The sequence below is a fragment of the Babylonia areolata genome, chromosome 1 (genome assembly GCF_041734735.1).
Source record: "Babylonia areolata isolate BAREFJ2019XMU chromosome 1, ASM4173473v1, whole genome shotgun sequence".
NCBI classification, from domain to species: domain Eukaryota; kingdom Metazoa; phylum Mollusca; class Gastropoda; order Neogastropoda; family Buccinidae; genus Babylonia; species Babylonia areolata.
This window is the reverse complement of record NC_134876.1, coordinates 70,331,803-70,353,092: the sequence shown is the minus strand read 5'-3', so window position 1 is coordinate 70,353,092 and position 21,290 is coordinate 70,331,803. Positions and strand designations below refer to the sequence as shown.

General features: G+C 40.2%; 2 protein-coding genes across 2 annotated transcripts in view; one reads left to right on the top strand and one right to left on the bottom strand.

The window, feature by feature from the left end:
• The first annotated feature begins 1,425 nt into the window (after nucleotides 1-1,425).
• Nucleotides 1,426-17,161, top strand: LOC143286670 (ubiquitin domain-containing protein UBFD1-like). Its single transcript, XM_076594308.1, has 8 exons — nucleotides 1,426-1,497; nucleotides 2,652-2,822; nucleotides 3,686-3,805; nucleotides 4,630-4,665; nucleotides 6,294-6,466; nucleotides 8,403-8,577; nucleotides 12,014-12,096; nucleotides 14,132-17,161. The coding sequence occupies exons 1-8, from the start codon at nucleotides 1,437-1,439 to the stop codon at nucleotides 14,240-14,242; spliced, it is 930 nt and encodes a 309-aa protein (XP_076450423.1). The 5' UTR covers nucleotides 1,426-1,436; the 3' UTR covers nucleotides 14,243-17,161.
• The window catches only part of LOC143286664 (synaptotagmin-17-like), a 53,546-nt gene continuing 48,533 nt past the window's right edge, over nucleotides 16,278-21,290 (bottom strand). The window contains exon 4 of the mRNA XM_076594302.1: nucleotides 16,278-20,974. Within this exon, the coding sequence (XP_076450417.1) occupies nucleotides 20,622-20,974 (353 nt within the window). The 3' untranslated portion in view covers nucleotides 16,278-20,621. The remainder of the gene's footprint in view (nucleotides 20,975-21,290) is intronic.

The following is a 21,290-nucleotide window of genomic DNA, read 5'->3' as shown; positions in this document are numbered from 1 at the left end:
ACTGCTACACAAACTGAATCACTATGGGATCAGAGGACCCATCCATACATGGATCAAGAACTTCCTGACCCGGCATGAAATGAGAGTGATCCTGGAGGGAAAGCAATCTGAGGAAACAGAGCTGATACCAGGTGTTCCCCAAGGTACAGTACTAGGTCCTTTACTCTTCCTGTGCTGTATAAACAACCTGCCGCAATCCACAAAATCAACAGTATGCCTCCTGCACCAAGAAATCCACTCCTTCCAAGACCATATCAGAAAGACCTGGACGGTCTGGAAGTATGGGCGAAAGACTGGGGTATGCGATTTAATGCACAGAAATGCTACATTCTATCCAGCAAAGGAAAATCTCCATACTTTTACAGACTAATGGAGTCGTAATACAACAAGTTCAACAAAATCCGTATCTGGGAGTTCAGATCTCAAACGACCTGAAACGGACTGGCCACGTTTCAAACATTTGCAAAAAAACAACAACTGCTCACTCAGCTTTCTCAGACGTAACCTGAGGCATTGCCCCCCAGAAAGCCGTCGAATGGCATCCATTTCACTTGTCCATTCAACGCTGGAGCACGGAGCAGCAGTCTGGGACCCCCACCACAAAAAGGACATCAAAAGGCTTGAGAGAGTCCAACGCCAGGCCACCAGATTCATTACCAGGGACTACAGATCAAGGGATCCAGGCTGTGTGACGCAAATGCTGCAAAATAAAAATCTCCCACCTGTAGAGGATCGTCGCAAAACCATACGACTTACTACAATGTTTAGGATTGTTGACAATCAAATACCGGCCTTACCCCCTGGAAAGTTCTTTTCACCTGCAAGCAAGACCCAGTAGAAGATAAAAACCTACATCTTATAAAGACCATGATATGATATAGACAATATAGTAGAAAGAAGAACTTTCAACAACAGCAAGAGCTATGTCATTCCATTCTGCAGGACAGACCAGCTAAAGAACTCATTCTTTGTGAAAACAATAGCTGAGTGAAATCAGCTGGTGGAAGGAGTTGTGAGTGCAGGGGCGACCAGCACTCAAGGCGGCCATCAAAAGACCCCTGCCGGCAATTGTTTCCCATCAATAACAGGAGCAGTTTTTTTTTTTGTTTTTGTTTTTTGCATGCGCTCTCCCAAGTTCCGTTGTGACGATGGCCTCTGCGACGTACACACCCTGATCCTGATTCTGACGTATTTTGCTGTTTTTGTTCGTGGTTTTCTGCCCACTCAGAATGTCTTAAAAATATTCGCTTCATAAAGACTGTTTACAATATAGGCTGCTTACAATTTTGGTTCCATAATACTTGTATGGAGCTTATGGGCTAGACACACAGATACATCTATTCCAGCTGTCACTCTTGGACGGTGCGGGAGAAAACGAAAGTATTGACACGTAATATTTTGAATCGAAACTGCACAGGCTTGTGCCCTCCCTTTGAATGATCTCATTCAGTAAGTCACAGAAATTCTTGTCAACATCAACAATGGCGACCGAAGCAGGTGCGTGTGTCTTGTTTTCTTATAAATTCTGTCGTGCTTTCGGAATACAAAGGCACGTAAAAGAAAAGAAGTCACACTTTGGCGTGCCCCGTATCTGGATGCCACATTTTAATGTTAATTTTGTGCTCAGGAACCCATACGCATCATCACATGTTTCTTTGCGCTGCACCCAGATCGACTTTTATTTTCCCAATCCCAGTTGCCTTTTTTAGTTAAAAAAAAAAAAAAAAAAAAGAAAAGAAAAAGAAAAAAAGAGAGAGATTATTTACATTTTCTTCTCAGGATCCCAGGATTAACGACTTAAATAAATTGTCAGTTTAATGTCTAACCTGAGTTTCGGTTTCCTCATTTCAGGGGCTTTAACATATACATATATATCAGTATAAAAAAGAAAAAAGAAGTCAAAACGGGGCCTACTTTTTCATGTAAACTGTTTAGATATGTGATTGCTGTGTAAAGTTCTTTGATTCATTACTTTGCTGTTGTTTTGTGTTCTGAATGTACCAAGTCAAAGTAACACGTATCATCTCATTCACTTGAAGTTGAACCCAAGTTAACTGTAACAAAAGAATGTTTGTCAAATGTTAAACATTATAGTATGAAAGACTGATTGAAACCTGGACAATCTGATGAACATCAGTGAGGCAGTAATAATTACCTCTTCCAGCCCACTGACCCCTGACTGAACACACACACACACACACACACATTGAAACCAATCGATTTGGTTGATAAATTGAAGAGACACACACAAACACACACACACACACACACACACACACACACACACACACAAGAGATAATGACAGACTGGAAACTTGTTAATCCTTTTTCTGATGATTCTTATAATTGTGTTGGATTCTGACCAAAACAAGGTAAACTCTCTTGATGCTGCCATGCACATGACTGTCATTTCCTTGAGAAAATACAGTTTTGACAACAGCTTGAATTGTTCATTGATTTGGATTTAAATGAATGGGCAGCAGTGATGCATTTTGTGCACAATAGTATGATAATGTGATATAGACTTATAGTGCTGTTTTAGTAATGCTGCATAATACTCTTGAGCTGTAGTGGGTGTATTGCATGAGAGTAATTTAGACACAGATAACAATGAAAGTAATGAGATTTTATTGAAATATTTATGCATCCAGAATCCGTTGACACTGGCGCAGCAGGGGATGGTGCTGTGGAATCCAAACCTGTGGCTTGCACCGCTGACAGTGAAGGTGGTCCTGCAGAACAGGCGCCTGTGACAGTGCCAGAGGGCGCTGGTGTCTCATGCATGACCTCTGACATGGGCAACATTGTGGCACAGGAAACAGGCAAGTGGCTTGTAGTTGTACCGGATCTGTGCATGGATGTGTTTGGAGGAAGAACTTTATTTGATGTCCCATCACACAGTATACTAGTAATTGTAGCATTTTGTTAAAGCGTGTGGCATTTTGTTGTTTGTGCTGTAGCATTTTGTTCAAGTATTAATTTTCACATTTAAATGTTATTATTTAAAAGGTAGGAGAGAAGTAGGGAGTTGAATGGTGAACTAGGGGAAACAGGGTAGATTGAAGGTGGAATAATGTTGGGAGAAACAGAGTAGATGGAGGGTGGATTTGTTACTTAGTCTTCAGAGGCAAATGTCTGTCTTGTATAGATTTGTTTCGTTTCTGGATATGTTACACTGTCATCAGTTTTATGTTTGACTGTATATCTTTTTCCTGTAGATGACACATAAAAGAAGCAAAAGAAGCAAAGAACATAATGAGTCAGAGTGTGAAATCTATCATATATTGTGTTAATGCTTGGTTCCAAATTAAATATACATACAGTGATATACTTGATGGAAAAATATTCAAATAAGCATTCAAACTTGCTTTGAACGTGATAAGAATCACCATTATATTGACAGAGAGAACTGATCTAGCTTACCCTAATTTTAAATAACCATGATAGTATCAAGAGAGAAATCATCAAGTTGCTTCATATGGTAAGATGATAATCACAACATAAGAACCTCTTTACTAGCATTAACTTTGCTGCTGGATGTTCATCTTCGTGGTAGCAGTGACATAGATAATGTCCATTTTTATTACTTTGACCCCGCTATCCCACATACAAAGTGTAAGAAGATGAGAATAATTACACAGTCATATGTATGTTTGTTGTAATCATAGATATTTTGTTGTTGCAGATACTAGTTCTTCAGAGACAGTAGACTTCAAAGTAATATTCAACAAACAAAAATTTGATGTTTCCATGCAACTAGACTCAACAATTGAAGAGTTGAAAGCCAAGACTCAGATTTTAACAGGTTAGTATTTGTATTGTGTTATTGGTGTTGTCAAGGTAATTTAAATGAGTATGTACATGTATGTAACACTGTGATGTTTAAAAAGTGTTGTATAAACATTGTTATACTGAATGAGACTCACACAAAAGAAGTTATTTAATGACAATAACATTAACAGTATTTGTGCAGTTCCGTCTTGAAGAGACAGTTGTTGTATTTACTGTTAAAGAAAAAACAAACCATTTTGAATGAAAATCATATTAACATTTTTTTTCAAATTTAAATGTATATGGTTTTATTCACAATTCATGAAAAAAAAGATTGTTGTAATTTTTTGTTCACACATAAATTGTACTTACTTTTCTGTTTTTTATGTGGGGAGGGGGTTTAATTTTTCATGCGTTGAACTGTTTTGTATTGGTTTGATCATGTTTATGAACGTGTGCACACAGTAGTGAAACACTCTTACTGGAACATGCTGTTTGTTTAGTCATAATGATGTGTAATTTTCAGGGAGGAAAAGGTTGTCTAATTATGGATGTTTTTTGCACCTATCCAAAATCCATTTTTGTATGGAGTGCTATGGATTGAAATATATGAAGTGTTTGTGACAGTGTATGTATTTTGTTTTGATTTGTTCATAAATTGATCACCGTGAATGATTTTTCAAAGAAAAAAAAGAAAAGAATTTATTCTTGCACACATGTTTGATTTAAATGATATAATTGAAATAATATTGATGATAGTTTTTTTAAAATCTGTGTGTGTGTGTGTTTTAAAATCTGTGTGTGTGTGTGTGTGTGTGTGTGTGTGTGTGTGTGTGTGTGTGTGTGTGTGTGTTACAGGTGTTCCCCCACAGATGCAGAAAATAATGTACAGAGGTAAAGCATCATTTTGAACTACTTTATTAACAAAGATTCTTTTTTTTCAGTTTTTTTTTTTTTTTTTTAACTCCTATATCTTTCATAGCCACTCCGACAGTCATTGGCATTACATTCTGATCATTCCCCAAACACAGCCACACCCAGGCCTGTCCAAGCTCTGTCAGTCCTCAGGGAGCTATGTAGGTCAAGCCACCATGAAACCACACATGACAGAAGACCCTTATACTGCAATCAAATCCTTGTTTTTGTTTTGCTCACACCTCTCAGTATACATGTGGCTTGCAGGGCTTTCCAAGGATCACTCAGCATAATTTAATTGGCTTGCTGGGCTTGCCAAGGACTGCTTGTCATGATTTTTGTGGCTTGCCGGGCTTGCCAAGGACTGCTTGTCATGATTTTTGTGGCTTGCCAAGGACTGCTTGTTATGATTTTTGTGGCTTGCCAAGGACTGCTTGTCATGATTTTGTGTGGTTTGTCGGGCTTGCCAAGGACTGCTTGTCATGATTTTTGTGGCTTGCCAAGGACTGCTTGTTATGATTTTTGTGGTTTGCCGGGCTTGCCAAGGACTGCTTGTCATGATTTTTGTGGCTTGCCAGGCTTGCCAAGGACTGCTTGTCATGATTTTTGTGGCTTGCCGGGCTTGCCAAGGACTGCTTGTTATGATTTTTGTGGCTTGCCAAGGACTGCTTGTCATGATTTTTGTGTGGTTTGTCGGGCTTGCCAAGGACTGCTTGTCATGATTTTTGTGGCTTGCCAAGGACTGCTTGTCATGATTTTTGTGGCTTGCCAAGGACTGCTTGTCATGATTTTTGTGGCTTGCCAAGGACTGCTTGTCATGATTTTTGTGGTTTGCTGGGCTTGCCAAGGACTGCTTGTCATGATTTTTTGTGGCTTGCCAAGGACTGCTTGTCATGATTTTTGTGGCTTGCCAAGGACTGCTTGTCATGATTTTTGTGGCTTGGTGGGCTTGCCAATTACTGCTTGCCATGATTTTTGTGGTTTGCCGGGCTTGCCAAGGACTGCTTGTCATGATTTTTGTGGCTTGCCAAGGACTGCTTGTCATGATTTTTGTGGCTTGCCAAGGACTGCTTGTCATGATTTTTGTGGTTTGCTGGGCTTGCCAAGGACCGCTCAGCATAATTTATGTTTTTCTTTGCTTGCCAGGCACCACTGGGCATGATTTATGTCGCTTGTCAAGGACTACTGGGCATGATTTATGTGGCTTGCCAAGGACCACTGGGCATGATTTATGTGGCTTGCCAAGGACCACTGGGCATGATTTATGTGGCTTGCTAATGACCACTGGGCATGATTTATGTGGCTTGCCAAGGACCACTGGGCATGATTTATGTGGCTTGCCAAGGACCACTGGGCATGATGTATGTGGCTTGCCAAGGACCACTGGGCATGATTTATGTGGCTTGCCAAGGACCACTGGGCATGATTTATGTGGCTTGCTAATGACCACTGGGCATGATTTATGTGGCTTGCCAAGGACCACTGGGCATGATTTATGTGGCTTGCCAAGGACCACTGGGCATGATTTATGTGGCTTGCCAAGGACCACTGGGCATGATTTATGTGGCTTGCCAAGGACCACTGGGCATGATTTATGTGGCTTGCAGGGCTTGCCAAGGACCAGCAGACGCTGCGTGAACTGAAGGTCACCAAGGGTGCCAAGATCATGGTGGTGGGGTCCACACTGAATGACGTTCTGTCCGTCACGGCCCCCTCGGAAAAAGAACTGAAAGAAGAAACCAAAGCTACTGTGTCTAAAGAACCCCTGTCACAACAAAAGGTACATGTAGTGGTCATTTTGTGATGTTCGTATTATATTATGTGGAATTGTGGCCTAGGGGTAACACATCCGCCAATGAAACAAGAGAATCTGAGCGCACATGTTCAAATTCCACAGTTGCCAGCAGTATTTTCTCCCCCTCCACTAGACCTTGAGTCGTCGTCTGGATGCTGACCTTGAGTGGTGGTCTGGATGTTAAAGAACCCATGGCAACAAAAAGTTGTCCCTGGCAAAATTCTTGAGAAAAATTCACTTTGATAGAAAAACAAATGCAGGCAGAAAAAATGGTAGTGTAGCACTGTGATGGAATCCTGATTATGATTTTTTGTGGGCAAAAATTGTCCTTTTTATTCATTGCAGTCATTTTAGGACATCTCTGTCTTTTCAGTATGATTAGTGTGTGAAGTTCAAGTTATCTCTGCCACTGTCTTTCCTGTCTCTTTTTAAAATTTTTTGTTTCTTCTTATCGGTTTAATTTTATGTTTTGAGCACTGACCTTGTAGTCTTTGCAGCTATTTTGTGTCATGAATACTGACATTTCCAGTGTTTTTCTTATTTTATTTATATAGTTTTCTTTTTGTTTATATTTATTTGTTCATTTTCCCCCTTTTTTTCTTTTCTCATCTGGCTGCAATATGTCACTATGGCAAGCAGCAATGGGGAGTACAGTTCAGTTCAGTTACTCAAGGAGGTGTCACTGCGTTCGGACAAATCCATATATGCTACACCACATCTGCTAAGCAGATGCCTGACCAGCAGTGTGACCCAATGCGCTTAGTCAGGAAAAAAAAAAAAGAAGAAAAAAGGGGAATAATTAAGTATATATTTTCAATAAGAACAGTTATGCCCCTTTGATTGTCAGTGATACTTTCAACCTCAAGAATTTCCTGCTGTGCTTAGGGATAGAAATTTGACTGATTGTGAAAGACTAGCATTTGACATACAGTGATTATTTAGACCTGGAAGAAGTCTAAGTTAGATATGTCAGATAAAGATTTTGATTTGGGGAAAAGAAAGTTTAAGACAGAAGCATCATAGTTTGTAAAAGTGGATTATATTCTTTTAAAAGTTTGGTGTTGGTTCACAGATTTTTTTTCCTTGGCATATCATTGTGTGTGTTTAATTTAAGAGCACAATGTAATTCCTTTTAGATGTCTGTGGAATACTCTGAATTGTGATGAAAATTGGGTTTGTGCATTAAGTAGCTGATGTGTAATTTCCCTTGGACAGTCAACACATTTTAAACACTTTCTAAAGCGATGGTTGTTAGAAACAGATTTAGTCAGTCAAATACCTGTTGCTATGATATGGATGCTCATACAGCACCTATCCTTATTCAGAGACCAAGCTCTACGTGCTTACAAACACGGTGTCATTTGCACATTAGGCTGCCAACGTGGGTAGAGCTGACAAAGCTGCCTTTGGGTGCTCATCAGCAGTTGCCTGTGTCAGCCAGGTTTCAGTCATGCACACACACACACACTCTCATACAGACATTTAAATTTTTTATGTGTATGACCTTTTTTTGTTCTTTTTTTTCTTATCTTACCCTGCCATGTGGGCAGCCGTACTCTGTTTTTGGGGGTGTGCATACTTAGTATGTTCTTATTTCCATTACCCACTGAACGCTGACATGGATTACAGGATCTCTTTAATGTGCGTGTATAATCTTCTGTGTGTGCAATACACACGAAAGGTTCAGGCACTAACAGGTCTGCAAAAATGTTGACCTGGGAGGTGAGAAAATCTCCATCCATAAAGCACCAGGTGCACCAAAACTGGAGATTGAATTCAGGAAACTTCGGCAAGAATCCAGCGCTCTAGCCATTCGACCAGCACATCCATCTATGTGACGCATGTTTTTGTTCCCTGCTGGACAATACCTGTCGGTATTTGGAACATCTTTTTGTTGATGGTGGACATCTCTCTGACCTAGGTGCATAAGAAGGTGTTGGACAAGTACGGAAAGCCTGACGATGTGTTACCTGGCATCAAAAACCACAGAGAGCCTCTGCCTCCAGCACCCTTGTCAGGCATGTACAACAAGTCTGGCAACAAGGTACGCCTCACCTTCAAACTGGAGGCCGACCAGGTGTGGATAGGAACTAAAGGTAAGTGGCCTAGTGGTTAAGGCACCTGCTTAGGTGGTTAGGCTATCGGGTTTGATTCTGTTGGACAATTTGAACTAGACTTTTGTCAAACAGTTTGAGCTAAACATCTGTCAGGTACATTGACAGGCATGTTTACTCCTCCTCCTATCAGCACTAGAGTTCAGAGACATTAAAGTTGCATGGTAATCAGTCTGTGTTGTTCCCAGTTGAAGATGATCTGGCCACTTTGTGGAGCAACACAAACATTTCTTTTTTCTTTCCATTTCAGAAACAGTGAGCTAGGAATACCTTTTAATCTAACCAATACTATATGCATCAGTATCCAATAAGGCAAGGGGCATAGGGCTTCATTTCTAAATCAGACATCAGGCAGAATCACAAGGCCAATTTGTATCGAGGCTGGAAGTGAGATGGGTGATTCTCCTGCGTGGATAGGCAGATACTGCAATGACACATGTTGAAGTTAATGGTCTGATACACACAGCAAGCCCAGCATGGACAGGATGTGATTGAGAAATCAGTCACCACAGCAGCATATTTAATTGATTTTTATACTTCAGAAAAAAAAAACTTGCAAAAAAGCTATAGGACTTCAATGATTTGGAGACTGGTTTGTGACAGGACTGCAATTAAGTAAAGGTGCTTTTATCTGTGATGAATATATGTGATGAAAGGGATGTTTTGTTGACAGAACAGACAGTATGTGAGGAAAACAATATTTTGTTGACAGAGAGAACAGACAGTATGTGATGAAAGGAATGTTTTGTTGACAGAGAGAACATACAAGATGAAAGGGGTGTTTTGTTGACAGAGAGAACAGACAGTATGTGATGAAAGGAATGTTTTGTTGACAGAGAGAACAGACAGTATGTGATGAAAGGAATGTTTTGTTGACAGAGAGAACAGACAGTATGTAGTGAAAGGAATGTTTTGTTGACAGAGAGAACAGACAGTATGTGATGAAAGGGATGTTTTGTTGACAGAGAGAACAGACAGTATGTGATGAAAGGGATGTTTTGTTGACAGAGAGAACATACAAGATGAAAGGGGTGTTTTGTTGACAGAGAGAACAGACAGTATGTGATGAAAGGGATGTTTTGTTGACAGAGAGAACATACAAGATGAAAGGGGTGTTTTGTTGACAGAGAGAACAGACAGTATGTGATGAAAGGGATGTTTTGTTGACAGAGAGAACAGACAGTATGTGATGAAAGGGATGTTTTGTTGACAGAGAGAACAGACAGTATGTGATGAAAGGGATGTTTTGTTGACAGAGAGAACAGACAGTATGTAGTGAAAGGAATGTTTTGTTGACAGAGAGAACAGACAGTATGTAGTGAAAGGAATGTTTTGTTGACAGAGAGAACAGACAGTATGATGAAAGGGATGTTTTGTTGACAGAGAGAACAGACAGTATGTGATGAAAGGGATGTTTTGTTGACAGAGAGAACAGACAGTATGTAGTGAAAGGACTGTTTTGTTGACAGAACAGACAGTATGTGATGAAAGGAATGTTTTGTTGACAGAGAGAACAGACAGTATGTGATGAAAGGGATGTTGACAGAGAGAACAGACAGTATGTGATGAAAGGACTGTTTTGTTGACAGAGAGAACAGACAGTATGTGATGAAAGGGAATGTTTTGTTGACAGAGAGAACAGACAGTATGTGATGAAAGGAATGTTTTGTTGACAGAGAGAACAGACCGTATGTGATGAAAGGAATGTTTTGTTGACAGAGAGAACAGACAGTATGTAGTGAAAGGAATGTTTTGTTGACAGAGAGAACAGACAGTATGTGATGAAAGGGATGTTTTGTTGACAGAGAGAACATACAAGATGAAAGGGATGTTTTGTTGACAGAGAGAACAGACAGTATGTAGTGAAAGGGATGTTTTGTTGACAGAGAGAATCGACAGTATGTGATGAAAGGAATGTTTTGTTGACAGAGAGAACAGACCGTATGTGATGAAAGGAATGTTTTGTTGACAGAGAGAACAGACAGTATGTGATGAAAGGAATGTTTTGTTGACAGAGAGAACAGACCGTATGTGATGAAAGGAATGTTTTGTTGACAGAGAGAACAGACAGTATGTGATGAAAGGAATGTTTTGTTGACAGAGAGAACAGACCGTATGTGATGAAAGGAATGTTTTGTTGACAGAGAGAACATACAAGATGAAAGGAATGTTTTGTTGACAGAGAGAACAGACAGTATGTGATGAAAGGAATGTTTTGTTGACAGAGAGAACAGACAGTATGTGATGAAAGGAATGTTTTGTTGACAGAGAGAACATACAAGATGAAAGGAATGTTTTGTTGACAGAGAGAATAGACAGTATGTGATGAAAGGAATGTTTTATTGACAGAACAGACAGTATGTGATGAAAGGAATGTTTTGTTGACAGAGAGAACAGACAGTATGTGATGAAAGGAATGTTTTGTTGACAGAGAGAACAGACAGTATGTGATGAAAGGGATGTTTTGTTGACAGAGAGAACAGACAGTATGTAGTGAAAGGACTGTTTTGTTGACAGAACAGACAGTATGTGATGAAAGGACTGTTTTGTTGACAGAGAGAACAGACAGTATGTGATGAAAGGAATGTTTTGTTGACAGACAGAACAGACCGTATGTGATGAAAGGAATGTTTTGTTGACAGAGAGAACAGACCGTATGTGAGGAAAGGAATGTTTTGTTGACAGAGAGAACAGACCATATGTGAGGAAAGGAATGTTTTGTTGACAGAGAGAACATACAAGATGAAAGGGATGTTTTGTTGACAGAGAGAACAGACAGTATGTGAGGAAAGGGATGTTTTGTTGACAGAACAGACAGTATGTGATGAAAGGGATGTTTTGTTGACAGAGAGAACATACAAGATGAAAGGAATGTTTTGTTGACAGAGAGAACAGACAGTATGTGAGGAAAGGGATGTTTTGTTGACAGAACAGACAGTATGTGATGAAAGGGATGTTTTGTTGACAGAGAGAACATACAAGATGAAAGGAATGTTTTGTTGACAGAGAGAACAGACCGTATGTGAGGAAAGGGATGTTTTGTTGACAGAACAGACAGTATGTGATGAAAGGGGTGTTTTGTTGACAGAGAGAACAGACAGTATGTGAGGAAAGGGATGTTTTGTTGACAGAGAGAACATACAAGATGAAAGGGGTGTTTTGTTGACAGAGAGAACAGACAGTATGTGAGGAAAGGGATGTTTTGTTGACAGAGAGAACATACAAGATGAAAGGGGTGTTTTGTTGACAGAGAGAACAGACAGTATGTGAGGAAAGGGATGTTTTGTTGACAGAGAGAAGAGACAGTATGTGATGAAAGGGATGTTTTGTTGACAGAGAGAACAGACAGTATGTGATGAAAGGGATGTTTTGTTGACAGAGAGAACAGTATGTGATGAAAGGAATGTTTTGTTGACAGAGAGAACCGACAAGATTCCGATGAATTCCATCAAACTGGTGGTCAGCGAGCCGATCGATGGTCATGAAGACTATCATCTAATGGTTAGTACTCCTCATGCTACTAATACTTTGGTGGAGATAAATTATGTTGGTCTTTTACGAACAGTATTTCATGCAAGTTTTGTTTCACTGCTGCTGTGACAGGAAAAATTCTTTTCAATGAAGAAAAACCAAAAAGTGTACCATGCTCAACATTATGAGAATATAGACAGCACACACACCATCCTCTGAACATTTTTTTTTAACCTACTTTCACTATGTTCCTTTCTTTCCATTTTTTTTTCTTATTTCTCCTCTGATTTTCCCCATTCAATGTCTCGCTCTTTCTCTCTGTGCTGGATGTGTTCACACGCATAAGAAATCAAAATGAGTGAAATGAAAAACGAAAGGTATTCAGTTTCGTTTTCTCCAGTCATATCATGTAAAATGCTAAGATGAAGAATTCAGAAAATGTTTGCTGTAGCAGTCTAGAAGAAACTCATATTTTCAGTCACATGACCGAAACCCCCCTCGCCCCCCCCCCCCCCTCCCCGAGGATGGAGCCAGAGGATTGTGCTCATCAGGTTAACTTCAGACTGGATATGGCTGTTGTTGTTTTGTTCTTCTTTTCCATTCACGTTTATGCTTGTTTCCTCTTTATTAGAATTCAGCAGTGGATCAACACATTTCACTCAGATTTTGTAGTCTGCAATCGAGGAACAGTTGCTGTTAATGTTATTTCCTCACTGTCTTTGAGGAATAATTGCTGTTAATGTTGTTTCCTGTCTCTGAAGAATAATTGCTGTTAATGTTGTTTCCTGTCTCTGAGGAACACTTGCTGTTAATGTTGTTTCCTGTCGCTGATGAACAATTGCTGTTAATGTTGTTTCCTGTCTCTGAGGAACAATTGCTGTTAATGTTGTTTCCTGTCTCTGAGGAACAATTGATGTTAATGTTGTTTCCTGTCTCTGAGGAACAATTGCTGTTAATGTTATTTCCTCACTGTCTCTGAAGAATAATTGCTGTTAATGTTGTTTTGTTTCCTGTCTCTGAGGAACACTTGCTGTTAATGTTGTTTCCTGTCGCTGATGAACAATTGCTGTTAATGTTGTTTCCTGTCTCTGAGGAACAATTGCTGTTAATGTTGTTTCCTGTCTGAGGAACAGTTGCTGTTAATGTTGTTTCCTGTCTCTGAGGAACAATTGCTGTTAATGTTGTTCCTCACTGTCTCTGAGGAACAATTACTGTTAATGTTGTTTCCTGTCTCTGAGGAACAGTTGCTGTTAATGTTGTTTCCTGTCTCTGAGGAACAATTGCTGTTAATGTTGTTTCCTGTCTCTGAAGAATAATTGATGTTAATGTTGTTTCCTGTCTCTGAGGAACAATTGCTGTTAATGTTGTTCCTCACTGTCTCTGAAGAATAATTGCTGTTAATGTTGTTTCCTGTCTCTGTGGAACAGTTGCTGTTAATGTTGTTTCCTGTCTCTGAGGAACAATTGCTGTTAATGTTGTTTCCTGTCTCTGAGGAACATTTCCTGTTTATGTTATTTCCTGTCTCTGAAGAATAATTGCTGTTAATGTTGTTTCCTGTCTCTGAGGAACAATTGCTGTTAATGTTGTTTCCTCACTGTCTCTGAGGAACAGTTCCTGTTTATGTTATTTCCTGTCTCTGAGGAACAGTTGCTGTTAATGTTGTTTCCTGTCTCTGAGGAACAGTTCCTGTTAATGTTGTTTCCTGTCTCTGAGGAACAGTTCCTGTTTATGTTATTTCCTGTCTCTGAAGAATAATTGCTGTTAATGTTGTTTCCTGTCTCTGAGGAACAATTGCTGTTAATGTTGTTTCCTGTCTGTGAGGAATAGTTGCTGTTAATGTTGTTTCCTGTCTCTGAGGAACAGTTGCTGTTAATGTTGTTTCCTCACTGTCTCTGAGGAACAATTGCTGTTAATGTTGTTTCCTGTCTCTGTGGAACAATTGCTGTTAATGTTGTTTCCTGTCTCTGAGGAACATTTGCTGTTAATGTTGTTTCCTCACTGTCTCTGAGGAATAATTTCTGTTAATGTTGTTTCCTCACTGCCTCTGTTGGCCTGGTGATTGCAGGGGTTGCAGCTAGGACCAACAGAAGCCTCCCGCTACTGGATCTACTGGGTTCCTGCGCAGTACGTAGAAGCTATCAAGGACGCCATTTTGGGCAAGTGGCAGCTCTTCTGAAAGCACCTCTGTCGTCTCAGCCCTCTTACCTGCCCTCGAGTTGCCAGAATGCAACAGTTTATATGTGCCATCAACTCTAACAGATGGGCCCACCCCCTTTTTCTTCCACACTGTTGGACATGTTCCGGTGTTATGTGCAGAATGTGTTCCACAAAGAAGAAAGAAGTGGAAAGTGAAAAGCTGTCACAGACTACTGCCTGGATGGGGTCATTTAAGTCACGCTGGTGAAGAACTGTTTTGTTTTATTTGAGATCTCTTAAGCATGCACCAGAGCAGCAAGGAGTCCTTTGCAACGTGGCATGCGAGAGAGAGCAGTGATGTTTTTTTATGTCCACTAGGGACAGGTAATCAGATCGAGGAAAGCAGGAATTATACATGCAGGTGAGAGTGGGTGGCAGCATTTCTGGACCTCGGGACTGTCATGGCAACTGGTCAGTTTTACATCTTCAGTTCCTGTGTTCTTAGGTGCTTTGGATCCTCCTGACCTCGTGGATTGGCTTCTAGCTTTTATTCGCTTCAGCACTGCAGCTGGCAGATGTCCCATAACATTCCTCTGTGGCTCCATGCCTTGGGCAGTACGGCTTCTGTCTGCAACATCTGGCTCAAGTCATTTTATGCAGTTTGGCAGTATTACCATGTCTAGTGAATGTGTGTTGTGGCTTGTGTATTTGGAGCTGTGTGCTGTAGTGTGAAGTGTTACCCTGATCCATAGGCATACATATATATTCCTCTCATTACTTGATTGTGACAGCAGTCAACGTGGCATGAAGGGGTAGGGATGCATGGCGATAACCAAATCAAAATACTGCATGGAGAGAAGTCCTATTGAAATTGGTCAAAAAGATGAAACATTCTTTCACCTGAAGAGTTCAGTGGTTTTAGCTGTGGGCAGCATTTCATTTTTGTCTTGAGACTTTGTCAGGCAGTTTGAACAGTTTGAACTAGACTGCTGTCAGACACTTTGAACTTGACTTCCTTCAGGTTGTTTGTTTGAACTTAACTTTCTGTCAGACAAAAACTAGACTTTGTCAGACAGTTTGAACTAGGTTTCTGTCAGACAGTTAAAACTAGACCTGTCAGACAGTTTGAACTAGACTTTTGTCTGACAGTTAGAATTATATTTTCATCCAACATTTGAACTAGACTTTCATTTGACAGTCTGAACTAGAATTTCATCTTAAATGAGTGAAAGTTTGAACAATATTTTTATCTGACAGTTCTACCAAGACTTTCATCTGATAGTCTGAACTAGACTTTTATCTGACAGTTTGAACAGTCTGAATTAGACTTTAATCCAGCAGTTTGAAGTAGACCACTGTGCACTTTCCTAACAAGTATTGCTTGACAAAAGTCTTGAGACTGAAAGCTCTCATGCTGCTACCATAGATTTCTGCATGTGAGAATTTTGTTTCTTCTTTAAAACAAAATAATCAGGGGTTGGATCCCCCACTGATGATTTTACAAAACTGTATGTGTCAGATCCATATCTTTTCCTATGCTCTACATGGCTGACATGTACCAGCCAATAAGCTTTCTCCAGAAAGAATTCCACTTCAGCTTATAGGACTGCCACGCTTCTTGACATGATAGCTTGTACATTGTGTGTGAATAAGTGCCTGTTTCATCTTTGTTTTCATTTGATTTGTTATTTTCTTTGTTGCCTTTTTCTTTATGATTTGTTGTTGTTTTTCCTTCACAGTCAACAAAAAGACAGTCACCTGTGAAGTGCATTAAGAACTGGTCAGAAATGTCCTCAGAAAGACAGACTGGCTTTACCAGTGACTAATAATTCGCTTCTGTTTTGCCTTTCCAAATGGGCAGTGATTGTGATTTCGTCCTTGACATTTGTGTTTGATGTCCGAACCACAGTTTATGTGACTTGTGAATGTGAATGAATCTTTTCCTGCCATGTGGGTTTTGAATTTTCATGTTTTGTTGTTGTGTTTTTACAGTTGGGTCTCACCCAGAGAGAAATGCTTCGAGTCCATGTTACATTTGGTGTGGCCAGGAAGATCATTTGCTTTCTTTGGTGTTGTTTTTCTTTCTTTTCTCTTCTTCTTCTTCATTACTTCAAGGTAAGACAGATGAATCTTTGATCAATTTGCAAAACATGGCGATTGCACAGTAACCCAAGTCTGTAAGTCTGCAAAGGACATTATAAGCATCAAGGTCTGTTGACCAGCGTACATAGACTCATTGATATTAAATCAGTGATAAGTAAGTAAGTGTAGTTCCTCAGTTTCTAGGAAGACACGACTGTAGCTGTCTATGCACATGGCTCAGTCTGGATTCACGGAGTCGTGAGTACAGGGCACTGGAAGTCTGCTGATGTTGCAGGGGCAGACAACTGCTCTGGCGACATCCTCTGGATGCCTGAACCTTGCTCTTACGTTCCTCTTTAAGTACGTTTGACGCTGTTCTTGGAAGAGCATACCAGCATACTGCGTCCTGCGCTGTGTTGACCAGTTCAGCAGAGGAGATGTCACCGCACTGTAGAATCATCAACAACTGTGTTGCTTTGTTAACCGTTTTCAGGAACTGTCACCTGCAATTCTGGAAGAAAAATGCAGCTCTGAAGATGAAACAAACCTGTTTAGTAGTATTCTTACATCTCAGACCAGGTTTTTAGCACTTGCGGCTTGGAAACTTCAAGAATCTCATTGAACTGAACTTTCCTTCTTCGTCCATTGTTTTCAGGCGTCATTTTTAGGTAGCAGCCTGAAACAATCATGAGCACACACGCAAAAAAGCTAGAGAAAGGTTAAGGTTAGTGTTGTGATTGATCATGGAACGGTGTTGTTTTGTACTTTGTTAAGTCAGCACTGTGTGGGATACAAGAGAGAGGGCATGTGCATTTGTGAAGGGGTGCCCACAACTGACTGTCAGAGGAATGATTAAACTGAACAGCTCTTTAGACTTTGTTGATGCGCAGTGTTGGTTGATGGCTTTGAGAGAATATTTTCTTAGTGGTGTGGTCTTATGGGTTTTATTGTGGCCGGAAAATGTTGCTGCAAGCTGATGGCAGCAACGCATAGTGTTCTACACACCAGGAACATAGTGTGTAAGGTACATAGTGTTTTTCACACCAGGAACATAGTGTGTAAGGTACATATAATGTTCAACACACCAGGAACATAGTGTGTAAGGTACATAGTGTTTTTCACACCAGGAACATAGTGTGTAAGGTACACAGTGTTCTACACACCAGGAACATAGTGTGTAAGGTACATAGTGTTCTACACACCAGGAACATAGTGTGTAAGGTACATAGTGTTCTTCACACCAGGAACATAGTGTGTAAGGTACATATAATGTTCAACACATCAGGAACATAGTGTGTAAGGTACATAGTGTTCCACACACCAGAACATAGTGTGTAAGGTACACATAGTGTTCTACATACCAGGAACATAGTGTGTAAAGTAAACATATTGTTTTAAACACCATGAACATAGTGTGTGGGGCAAGGTCACCAGTGAAAATGTGTACTGAAGTTTGGAACAACCTCCATTGCAAGAAGAGTGCATTGCCATAATTTGACGCCAGCCATTTATCCTCCCCCCTTCCCCTTGTTTTCCTGTATATATTTGTTATCGGTGTGAATTTTTTCTACATATTGTCAGGGACAACTCTGTTGCCTTGGGTTCTTTTACATGCACTGGGTGCAAGCTACGCACAGGTCCTCAGTTTATCATCCCATCCAGAAGACCAGAAAGAATGTTATGTGTGCTTGATTTATTTTATGTCTCTTTCTTAGATATGTATTTATTCATTATTGAGCTCCTACATGTGTATTCAGTTCTGGACACAGTCACAGCAAGACATGTGCCCGCTGTTCTGCAAATAAACATGTTACCCACAGAGAGAGAGGAACATGTGCACACAAACACACACACACACACTCTGGCAGACAGGCATAATCTGAGAAAATATTTATTAGAAGCGGGTTTTATTCTTGGAAAATAATGACTACAAATATAACTTTCTTAAATGGGAAAGACAAACTTCACAAAAATAATCTAAACCATCTTTTTGTTTAAAACTTTTGGCAGCACAAACAACTAACAGAATCTGATGGACAGGCATTTAACACTCCTTTATAAAAAAGACTACCGGTAGACAAAAGTTGGAATACCTGATCTGTGAGAAGCAGTGGACTGTATTTCTGTACAGCAAGTACACAAACATATGAAAGAAAGTACAAAACACACAATAACCATCTGTGGGAATTCACTGCATGCATCATTATATGTGCCAAAGTTTTATGACTTGACCAGGTATCTTTGCAATGCTTAGCCATCCACCATGGACTCAAACTGTAAGGATTTATACCTGTGGTCAAACATAAACACCATCAAGAGAATACGTTCTGGTTTATGGCAGACATGTATGTTAACAAAAGCGTGTTATAAAACAGTTTCTGGTCAGATTAATGTCAAATGATCACAATAATCTCTTTTCACTGGGCACACACAATTTTGAACATAATACATTTTGCGTGTTAAAAATACATATTTATAGTATTTAGTACTACACACCTAAATGCACAAGCGGATTATTTGTACAACAAAATACTATATCATGGTGTGTGTGTGTGTGTGTGTGTGTGTGTGTGTGTGTGTGTACAGATTTAAAGTGCACAAACAGTAGTACACACATACAAATAAGACAGTTACCTATTGTAATAAAGAAAAAAAACTTTTCTTTTTAGAAGTTCAATTGAAATTTACTTTTGTTATCTGAAGCATATGCACACACTTGAAGCTTGTCCATAATGTGAACACAGTTTCTGCAACCGTATATCTCCAATCAGTTGCTAAATATATCCTTTTACATGGGGTAACATAAACATTAATACACAATTTGTGGGGACATCAAAACACTGAACTGAAGCTAAAATTATTCTTTTGTAACAAAACATGTCTAAAGGAGTCAGTCATATCAAAACATGCTTTACAGGAGATTGGGCAAACTTCTCATAGCAACAAAATAGAAAGTGTATAAATAATCAATATGCAGTCTATCATATAAAAACAGTACAAGATAAAAGTTTTGACACAAAAAGTTGATCACTCCCAGTCATTTCTAATGGCTTGACAAGCTGGATGAACAACATCTAACATGTGAAATGCCGTGCAGACAGGATGACCACGGAAGACCACACAGAGATGCTCAGAGCTGTGTCGTTAAACCACTCCAATTTCAAATCAATAGCTCAGGTCACAGCTGGCAAAGCTAATTACAACAAGAATGGAAAAGATATTGACTTGAAATTGACAAATGAAATAGGCATACAGCATATCTGTGTGAAAGCATGCGCGTACACATGTGAATGTATTGTAAGCATCCATGATTATGTGCGTGCATATATATGTGTGGATTTGCAGTTGTACAGTTGTATTGTTCTCATGTGTGTTAGTACATACATGCATGTGTGTATGTATGTGTGGGCTCACTGATGTGTGTATATGTATGAGCATGTGCTTTTTGTATGCATGTGTGTATGTGTCTGGAAATGTTTCTGTACTGCTTTCTCTTTGACTGTTTGTGTGCTGACCATAGTTTTTGCAAAGTATTTTTAATAGTATTATGTGGTACCACACAGAACACATTCAGTTGGACTTAAAGCCAGTGAAGTAACATTTCAAATCCAGAAACAACATTCTTTGTGCATGGTTGTGTCTGCATGTGTTATGGGTTGTGACTGCAGAAGACAAAACATAAGACTGTTCTACTGAGGAATATGGATGGTGTTTTTATCACTACTTAAATCTGTACACCATTAAAAAACATAACTGATCCCAACACATGTAAATACAAAATAAAACAGAAAATAAGCCACAAAATAAACAAATCCAGAGTGTGTCATATAAACAAATAAATGTTTTTTCAGTCTATCTACAGGTTAGTCTTTGGGACTTGTATTATAAGCTGCCCAGTTATCTCACCTGTCACAGAAACGTCACTGCGATTTCTTTGCACCGACATTCATTTTCAGGGTGATTGTTTACTCATCTACATGGGGTCTGCAGAAATAAAATTTGCGACAAGGAGGGAATAGAGCCTACGACAGGAACATTACGGGAGCACACCTCACTGGATTCATTAGCTACAAAGTGTCACTCCAAAAGCAGGTTTTGGGCACAGGAACATAATACATCACATGTTTTGTGGACAACACCACAGCCACAGCATGGAACGGCAGGCAGACTGGGGACTTGACTTGTTCTTCAACAGATGGTCTGGCTCCCTGAACCTCAGTCCTGCAGCTTCTGAAATGACCTCTCTCCTTCTCGCTGCATCAGCCCCGGGCCAATCACCTGTCACGGACCACCCAACTAATCTCGTGACAAAAAAGTTCCCGCCAACGTTCCTGCACCTAGGGCACGGCGATAGAAGCCGGAGAAACCTGGTCGCAGTTCTGACGGGAGCGGAGAGAGTGCCACTGCGCCACCGGGGACCTCTGCGACTGCAGCATGCGGTTCCAGTGAGTGAACTCGTGAGGGCCGGTGCCGTAGCGGCCCAGGACGATGCGGCCCACGAAGTCGTCCTTGCTCTTGGAGTTGTGGTCCCAGACGGTGACCACCAGCGACGTGTTGTCCAGCTGCTGGGGTGTCACATTGAAGGACAGAGACTCGTTGAAGACCGGGTCGATGGTGTTCTTCTTGATGGACGTCTTCTTGGACTTGATGGGCTTCTCTAAGTGAACCAGGGTGATCTTCATGTAGGGGTCTGAAACACATAGAGAGGTACCTCAGTGCCTCGGGTCTGGTGTGTGTCTACACACACACACACACACACACACACCTACTGTAGTATATAACACAGGGATACACGCGCAAGCACACATATAGACAGGGATTCCGGACCTATGAACATGTTTTTTTATTGACTTCATTTTTCGAGAAATGTCGACAAGACCTTTAACATTGTAAACAGACAACCCCAGTTCTGAGATGATATGTCTGCGCAATCAGGGTTTTGGAAAACACAGCCATTCAATGATGGAAAGACAATCCACACTCCAGCGGTGATACATTTTGATAAA

Excerpts from the sequence above, each read along its gene's own strand:
- LOC143286670 (XM_076594308.1), top strand. The coding sequence starts at position 1,437 with ATGATCTCATTCAGTAAGTCACAGAAATTCTTGTCAACATCAACAATG. Across the intron at positions 2,823-3,685 it reads CATTGTGGCACAGGAAACAG|ATACTAGTTCTTCAGAGACA; the intron begins GCAAGTGGCTTG and ends TTGTTGTTGCAG. Across the intron at positions 4,666-6,293 it reads GCAGAAAATAATGTACAGAG|GGCTTGCCAAGGACCAGCAG; the intron begins GTAAAGCATCAT and ends TGTGGCTTGCAG.